The sequence below is a fragment of the Notothenia coriiceps genome, unplaced genomic scaffold (assembly GCF_000735185.1).
Source record: "Notothenia coriiceps isolate Sejong01 unplaced genomic scaffold, NC01 NC01_scaffold00016820, whole genome shotgun sequence".
In the NCBI taxonomy this organism is placed as follows: domain Eukaryota; kingdom Metazoa; phylum Chordata; class Actinopteri; order Perciformes; family Nototheniidae; genus Notothenia; species Notothenia coriiceps.
In genome coordinates, this window is record NW_011349521.1 from 27222 (window position 1) to 35852 (window position 8631).

At 44.6% G+C, this 8631-nt stretch overlaps 1 protein-coding gene across 3 annotated transcripts in view; it reads right to left on the reverse strand.

Moving 5' to 3' along the window:
• Window positions 1–8631, reverse strand: part of otud7b (OTU deubiquitinase 7B) — a 46972-nt gene continuing 38341 nt past the window's right edge. The window contains exons 8-12 of one of the 3 annotated variants that reach the window (XM_010776197.1): window positions 8112–8239; window positions 7449–7598; window positions 6563–6680; window positions 5003–5081; window positions 1–3733 (exon numbers count right to left, since the gene is read on the reverse strand). In XM_010776197.1, coding sequence (XP_010774499.1) covers window positions 2195–3733; window positions 5003–5081; window positions 6563–6680; window positions 7449–7598; window positions 8112–8239 — 2014 coding nt within the window. In that variant the 3' untranslated portion in view covers window positions 1–2194. Of the gene's footprint in view, window positions 3734–5002; window positions 5082–6562; window positions 6681–7442; window positions 7599–8111; window positions 8240–8631 lie in introns of all 3 variants that reach the window. The other 2 variants (XM_010776196.1, XM_010776195.1) reach the window with 2 other exon arrangements.

The following is an 8631-nucleotide window of genomic DNA, read 5'->3' on the forward strand; positions in this document are numbered from 1 at the left end:
TTTTTTTTTTTTTTGGGCAGTAGTAGTAAAGACTGCAGGCAAAAAGCAAGCAGTGGATACTCGATGTTTGTGTTGCACAACGTACAAACAGGATCGATGCCACGAGGACAAATGCTGAAAAAGGCAACTAGGAAACTGAGTTAGAAGGTGGCACCAAAATGCTGTAGCTCTATAGTAGTAACTGAATCCGTCAGAGAAACCCTCCTGGCCTGCGCCCCTGAATCCCCGTGAACAGAGGTGGCAGTGTCTGCAGAGATGGACAAAAGGTCAAACAGTCGGGCCACTTCAAAAACAGTAAAAACTTTTGTATCTATGGACATCAGGAAAGTGCTTGAATTTGTGCAAAAAGACAATACGCGACTGGATTTGGCGGGACGAATGCCAGAAATTAAGAAACTGCCTTCAGTAGAACGTCAGAATTTGCAGTGCGGTGACCAAACCAATCAGCGTTAAGATGTCCTATTAGAACGGACAGCATGAATGTATGATCTTTTGTGTGATCAGGAAATAGAAACGTGTTTCACATTTCTCAAACACCAGAGCACTGGCATTTCAAAAGCTGAAATGCCAGTGCTCATAACTTATTACCATAATTTGTCAATACAATGTGCATGTTATTGGGTATCAACATCCAACAATAGTACATGAGTACCTTCGCGTCATGCAAACAGAAACCAGAGACAATTGTCACAACTGCAGAAATGTTCACGGCTTCGGAGCAAGGTTATGTCACTCGCTTAAGAAGAAAAGGTTCATTTGCTTGAAATCCAAAAATGTGTTTCATTTCAATATTTTAACTTTTTAACGGCACGGCTGGGCAATATAAAGAAAATATAATTTCACAAGATTAATTTTCTGTATTATCTCCTTCTCAGGGGTTGACTGTGCCCGATTACGATTTTCAAAATTCCAAGACGATATCTATTTTGGTATCACGATATCGATATCATATCCATATACTCCCCAGCCCCATTAGCGCCATGTGACGGTTATCTTCAAAACTATTGTGCTGAATGTGACATTTTGTAGTGTTTTTGTAGACTTTTTGTGGGTGTATTATTGCATGCCTGTGCTGGCAACAATAAGCAAATACCTCAACGGCAACTATTGCCACAGAATGAGGAAGACCCAACACAGAAAGAGAAACATTGTAACAAACTTATGAAATACTCTGGATCAGGCTCTGGGAACAGTATCTTACAGTAGTGCTATGTTGATGTCGAATACCTTCAATCATGCCTAGTTAATATTGTAACCGATTGCATCAAACCTTCAATCAGTTAATAATCTAATTTAAAGTTATATGTATAGTGTTTTGCCAAAAGGTTGACAGTGGGAGAGCAAGTGCCTTTAATGCAAGGACATTCCTGTGTTTGCATTCTGAAACATTAGCACCACAGCAGCCCACAGAGAGCTTCATCATTAGCATTGCACGGTACTTAAAATGTGCATTATGCAAATGGAGATTGACGAAAAAGCAAATCGACAAGGATTAATTCTGCTGTTTCCCGAGGTACATATGACGCAAGCATCTAGTAACAGTAGTGTAAATCGGTATAACACTGAAATCACCACAGACAGATGTGACTTCAAAATGCTCATACATCCCTTAATTAACCAATCCAAACATTATTACATATCACAACATGGAGCGGAGACACTCGTGCCTTTTCTGTTTGTGCTTGCATCTCTGTGTGTATAGTAGTGTGAGTCTGACTTAGTGTATGTGTGTGCATGAACTGTATCTGTGTGTTGAGTGTTATGTACGGTGCCTGCCATATACATTCTCTCCACTAGGAGGAGACAGTAGCAAGGCGTTAAACTGATAAAGGAGGAGAGCCTGCAGCTCACACACATACACACAAACAAACACACACGCACACACACACGCTCATACACAACGCCTGCATAAGAGCCACAGCAAAATGTAACAGAAGTGCAGTTAATGTATTCTACGGTCTAACATGTGACCCCAGCAGCCAGAATCCACCCTGTTTATTCTGAAGTCGTGCCGACTGTATGCCACTTTCTGAGGGCGTCTATTCCAACAGGAAGTGACATAGCTATAAAAAAAAAAAGGAGGGAGCTGGTTGTGCCTTCCTCTTGTCCACTCAGAGGCCGATCCGCCCCAGCCATTATTTTTAATTTAAACTGAAAAGGCCACTCATCAAATTCAAGCCATAGCAACGGCCCGTCAGAACCTGTGGATGGCAGCTTCGGGCTCCCTCTTCTTCAGCTCCTCCTTGTAGCAGTAGGAGCAGTAGTTGCCCGTCTCGGGGTGTCCGTAGTAGGTGCAACTGGCTGTCCGGCAGCGGCTGGACTGCAGGCCGGCCAGACCCCCGGCGCTGCCCAGGGAGTAGTGTCTGACGGGCGGTTGCCCACCCCGTGAGTCTAAGTTGGAGCGCATGTCCCGGAAGCCGTTGGTGTAACTCCCCCCAGCGGGCTCAGACCCGGGGTAATCCGGTGGATCAAACTCAGGTGGATACGAGGGCGTGAGGCGGGAGGGACTCAGGGAGGCGGGGCCTTGAGAGTTATTGAACTGGGGATGGGAGGGGGCCTGTGTTGCAGGACAGTGCCGGGGGAGGGTGGCGTAAGAGGGTAGGCCAGGGTAGGAGGTTGCAGGGGAGCCACCAGCTAGTTGGCGCCTAGCGTCCATGTAGTCGTGCATATGAAGGTGCTGGGTGAGGGGCGCTGCGGCAGGGGACTGATCTATGAAGGAGGGCCGGGGGATGGGCACAACACCAGAGTACATAGAGGAGGTCAAAGGAGAGGCTTTGAGAGCGTTAAAGGTAGGTGACGAGTTCTCCGACAGCTCCTCTTTGGTCTCATAAGGCCGGTACGTTAGATCTGTTCCGACAACCGTCTCCTTCTTAGGGGGCTGGACGCCATTGGTGACGCCCTTCCTCTCTGTGTCACGCCGCTGTTGTTCTTGCTCGGCCCGAAAGCGCTCCTCTGCATCTGCAAGGTACCGCTGGATCATCTCCTCCTGGAAGGGCTGCCGGTTGCTGGTCGTGAGGAGGCTGGAGAAGATGAGTTTCCTCTCGCCCTGCATGGCGGCCCGCAGGATGCCCAGGCTGACCTTGACATCAGCGCTGTATTTGTACTGTTCGCCCTCAGTACTGCTCCCTCCGCTGCTGCTCATACTGCTTCCTGTTCCGTTGAGACGCTCGCTACCTGAGGAGGGGGAGCCTTTCCCAGAATCCTCTGAGACATGGGCTGAAGGCGAGCTATCCTTGCTGCCCTTCCTCCCCCTAAACGAGCCCTTCTTCTTCTCCACAGCGTCCTGCTTGGCGCCTCCAGCTCCGGCGTTCTTTCCCGTCATCAGACCGCCCACGTTCTTTTTTAACTTGCTGCCCAGGCTTTTTCCAAAACTGCCAAGCTTATTGGCCACAGAGTCTGCCCTTTTCTTGTCTTTGTCTTTGTCCTTGTCTTTGTCCTTGTCTTTGTCTTTGTCCTTGTCCTTGTCCTTCTTGGATTTGTCCTTCCCCACTGTTCCTGTCCCAGCCCCAGCCCCAGCCCCAGCCGATCCACTGCTGGAGGAACTTGATGAGGAAGAGGAGCTGTTCTTGGCTAAGGTTCCTCCTCCATTGACCGTTGATGCTGTGGTTGTGTCACCGTTGCCGTTGGAGCTGCTGCTGACTGACTCCTTGTCTGACTCTCCTGAGTCCGGAGGCGTTCGGGTGTCCTCTCCTGCTGATGCTGTGGGAGACTCGGGCTGGGCCAGAGGGGCTTGCTGCAAGTAAACAAAGCAGAAAACACAAACTAGTGAGAAATACTGCATCAAAATGTACATCAGGCCATAATCTGCTGACCAAATCTCAATGGTTAAAATATGTGTATAAGAAATCCCCCCCAAAAAACTCTAGCAGTAAAGGGGCCCGTCAGGTATGGGGAAAAAACAATGTGAAAACAATGATTCATTGACCTGTTTTTTTGCAGACCCATGCAAAGGACTCAGTTTCCAAATGTCTTTCCATATCTACAAACATGCTAAAGGAAGCTCTAAAATAAACACTGCTGCATTTGAAAAAGGCATTGACCTACATGATGACGCACTGCTCTGAAACACGAAGCAGTTACAGAACCTTCCAACAACAATGGCCACCACACAGCTATCCTCTGATACCATTTCCAATCAGAACAATCCTCTTAAATTATAGTTTATTACAGACTCGCTGCAGCTTAACCATGAAACTGCTATTAACGTGTTCTTTCAAGCAAGTGGCCCACAAGAGGAGCTTTGTCATGGCGTCTCATGGCATGACTTAATGACCTGAATGGCCCAGTGTACTTTGTTTTCACAAACGCTGTGTACAGCAGTCAGGGGGCAGCTGGTCTGATGGAAAAGGAAAATATATTACCTCGTTTATAATGAGTGTGGGAAATGAACACTAACCACAAGCAGCTACCAGCAGCTTTGGCGTCTGTTTGATAATGACATTACGAGTTGTGGTTTCCTTTTACTTTCAAAACTCAATTTGGATGGTAAGATACTGAATTACTCTGGAATCCTCCACCAGCCTTCATGGATAGTTAAAATATAATTCACTTGTCTTTCTTATCTGTGATTTATCTGGACTGCCATGGCAAAATAAGTTTAAGCAAAACAAGTTTGTCCAATTAAAGCTGTGGTAACATCTGATGGCTGAGACCGTTTTATAAGCCTCCATGCTGTAGAGGAGTTAACATGACTCAGGATGGATGTGGTGATTGTTGCCACTCAATATCTCAGAGGGATTGCTAAGCTATGATTTACTAGTCGGACGTGTGCGCTCTCCAATGACGACAAAGTTGAAATACCATTTATTTTCAACCAAAAACCTGCGTGTGTATGGCAACACATTCAAAAACTGTTTGCCCATAACAGCCCCAAACACTCACACCTGTACCGCGCTGAGGTCACTTTAATACCCCGTTGCACCACTACGCCATCCAGTGTTCAAAAAAATAACAAAAACATATTATTGGCTGCAACAATGGATGTGTGGCCTCTCATGTTTACCTCGCAAGGAAGGGGCAGCCAGGTGACCGTCATGTACGTGTGCAACATCTGGAGCTTGGCCTCCAAAGAAAGAGCCACACTGGGAGAAAGAGGGAGAGAAAAACAAAACAGTGAGAGGAGACTCGCTTTCTCTTCAAGAACTCAAGTGTTGTCACTATGGAAATGTAATTATGTTGATGTTTAGGAAGTCAATGATGCCCTTATATTATGTTCTTTCTGTCTGACAGAACACGAATATGCAGCAAGCAATAGAAACATCAACATGACTTACAAGACATCAATGCAGCTTTACTATTAAAATATCATACTGTGAATGTAGGCAGAGAAGCTTACTCCATTAAAAATAAATAAAACCATTCCTTTTAATACAAATGTAAAGATTGTATAGAAGTAGGTAATTCCAGTTATTCCATCAAATGTGCTGGTGTTCATATGTGTCCACCGGGGGCCACAGTGTCCTAAAAAGATTAGCAGGCCCTACGCTGGAAACGGTATAGATTCAAAGCTTGCATAGTTAATCAAAAGATTTTGTTACGTGACACAACGCTGTTCAGAACAAAAGGCTACTGTTCATGGTGAAAAACTTTTTTACCAAAAAAAAATAGAGAAAAGTGGACAGAAGAGTGGTCGTGTTTTCCAAAACAAATGTACTAGTTCCTATTTCTTAGCAGAGTTCAAATCGAAGCCAGTGTGCTTGGTGTGTGCACATCCCCTTTTTAGCTTTCAATGAACATAATATCTAATTATGTACCGGAGTCAACACAGCAACTGAGAACAGAGGAGAAGATAAGTAAACAGTTGGCCGGTTTGAGAGCACAGCAGTCAGGTGTGTCTAGAGATCAGCTACCAACTCAGGCTGTTCATAATCTGTTTGGTAAGTGATTGTTCATTAAATGTAAACCTTCAGATGTAGTTCTTTACACTATAAGAAGGGAATGATTTCAAGGTGTGGTTATTTAAAGGTCATTATGTAATGGTGTTACTTGGCTGGCCTACTTGAGATCATATTATGCTATACAGAGTGTGGCACTTTATCTCAAATTGAGTTTGACAGCCCTGTTGAAGATTGTCTTTCTGTAGACCAGTAATAAAAACTCATTGATTTGCGTGCTGCTGCTTAACAACAACTGTTAAAGTGGCTCTGAATGCTACGGTTAATAGCACTTAGAGCATCTTGCTGTTGTCCATCATGCCCTGCACTAGCCAATGACCTTTTACAAACAATATAAACAGACACTTTTATAATGTCACCTCTGTCCACCATCCGGTCTGAGTAAGACATCCACAGTCATCATCCGTGACGTAAATACGACGGACGGTTATTTTTACCGAGCTGCTATTTTTGCGCTCCTTCCCCGCTCCATTCATAGAAGGTATTTAGAGCTAATCTAATTGTCACTGGCACCAAGTGTCTCTAATCCGAAGTCAGCGGTCAATCCCTACACACTGACACTCTGTGCTGAAGGGACAGCTGTCACTAAAGACGTACACATGTTTGATTCTTAAGAGCACGTCGGAAAAATTCCTTGGTAAATATGTAAGATGTTTTGGAGAACATACCTTGCCAGCATCACGTTGTCTGTGTCATCCTTGCCCCACTCCCAATCTTTCCCAGGATCCACAGCGAAGTGCAGAGGCAGCATTTTGTGCTCCGAGTCAGTGAGAGGGATCACAACTGCTGATAGAGAGGGGGGGGGAAGTATTCTTAGCAAAACAGATAAAACGTTTAAATCCAGCACTGCCATGTCTGCAGACAGAAATATTTCTGAGAGCAATCAATTTGTTCACTTTCTGTTTGAACATTCAGTCTGGAATGTCTGACCAATGTTGCCTTTGGACGGTCAAAGGTGATATTTTTAGACTGGTAAACAATACAACGTCTGGGCTATGTCCTGAAATATAAGGATAAAGTTCATCTGTGCACCACACTTATTCAGTGCTCTCCAAAATCGAACTCTTGTAGGGTGAGAGGAAAAGAAAATAGCATTATATTAGCATTAGCTGCATTAGCAAAAGAAAATAGACTGACAGTTATTCAAAGCATATTGTATCCAAATCAGAGTAGTACTTTAACTACAAATCTTAGGTGGTGGAACTGGCATCTAAATCTTAACTCAGGGAGGTGGTCATTTGCTTGCGTGGTGTGTGGTGTGTGTGGATATACTCAAAAGCGTAATGGCCATTAGTCACCATTCTTAAATAAACTACTAAAGAAAAAAAGAATGAGTCATCAAGCAAAGGCACCAAGCTGTAAAGTGGGTGCTAGTACCGTCGGAAAACTGTAAACGCCTACACATATTTACAGATGAAAATAACTGAAGTACTTTTATTGACGTTAAATTGTATCTCTGTAATCTCTCTGTGATGAATTTCAACTGCTTCCTACGAGGCAGTATGAAAAGCAAACACATGGATGATAATCAAGATCAACGACGCTGACCTTTACTTTGATCTTTGGAGCCGTCCCTCTGCTCCATGGAGACGAGGGCAGAGAAATGCGCCTGGTCGTACGCCAGGACGAGGGGCGAGCGGTGGCACTTGGCAGCTGGCACCTCCAGCGGTAGGTAGATGCCTCCAAACGGGATGGGGGCAAAGGCTAGGGAAGAGAAACAAGGACATTAAACAGCAGGAAAGGGCGACCGCAAGACAGTTTGAGCTAAAAATAATATGAGCTTTCACCTCTATCAATAAATTAAATCACTATTTCACTAGTTGGAGGTTTAGTTCTATCTGATTCCAACTGTCACCTCATTATGAGAGCTGCATTAATGTTATAACAAGACTGTCGTCACCTCTAGTATCAGAAAGTCATTCATGTGTCTCAACAGTGCAAAGGGAATAAACAGACTATTAACTAATAAAGATGTTACCTCAGCTCCAGTTGGATTTTTATAGGATATTATTGTATTTTATTTGACTGAAATGGGTCGTATAATATCTGGCATTAGTTTGTATTGTTTGTTTGTTTTCCCATGCTTCAGATACCAGATGGATTGTGCTTTTCTTATTAGGATAACTCAGGCAAATGGTAGGAAACTGATAAATATTCCTAGTGATTTTCTGACAATTTGAGTGTAAATTCTGCATATGAGGCCTTGGGCATATTTACCCTCTCCTCCAGAGTCCCTCAGCATGGTGTCAGCCACCACCACTATGGGTCGTCTGAGGACGTGGGCCAAGACGAAGACGTGAAACTCCTCCAAACTCTCGTACACCGGTTCATCTGAGGACTCCACCCTGAGGACAACGACAACAACATGGCATTAGGTAAACAGAACCACCATTTGTTCTACTGTTGCAAACCAACAAATACTTGGATGGATTGGTTTTCCTTGAGGAATACAAAAAAAAGTGAATTGTTGACTTTTTGTTGTGCCACATTCATAAACATATGAAAGTGAAACCACATTAAGCGTTTCAACTGTGAAGCCCGGACAGTGCATGCAACCCTTTGAACTTATATTCCATCCATCCATCCATCCATCTTCTCCCGCTTATCCGTGGTCGGGTCGCGGAGGTAGCAGTTCCAGCAGAGAGCCCCAAACTTTCCTTTCCCTCGCCACATCAACCAGCTCTGACTGGGGGATCCCAAGGCGCTCCCAGGCCAGCGAAGAGATATAATCCCTCCA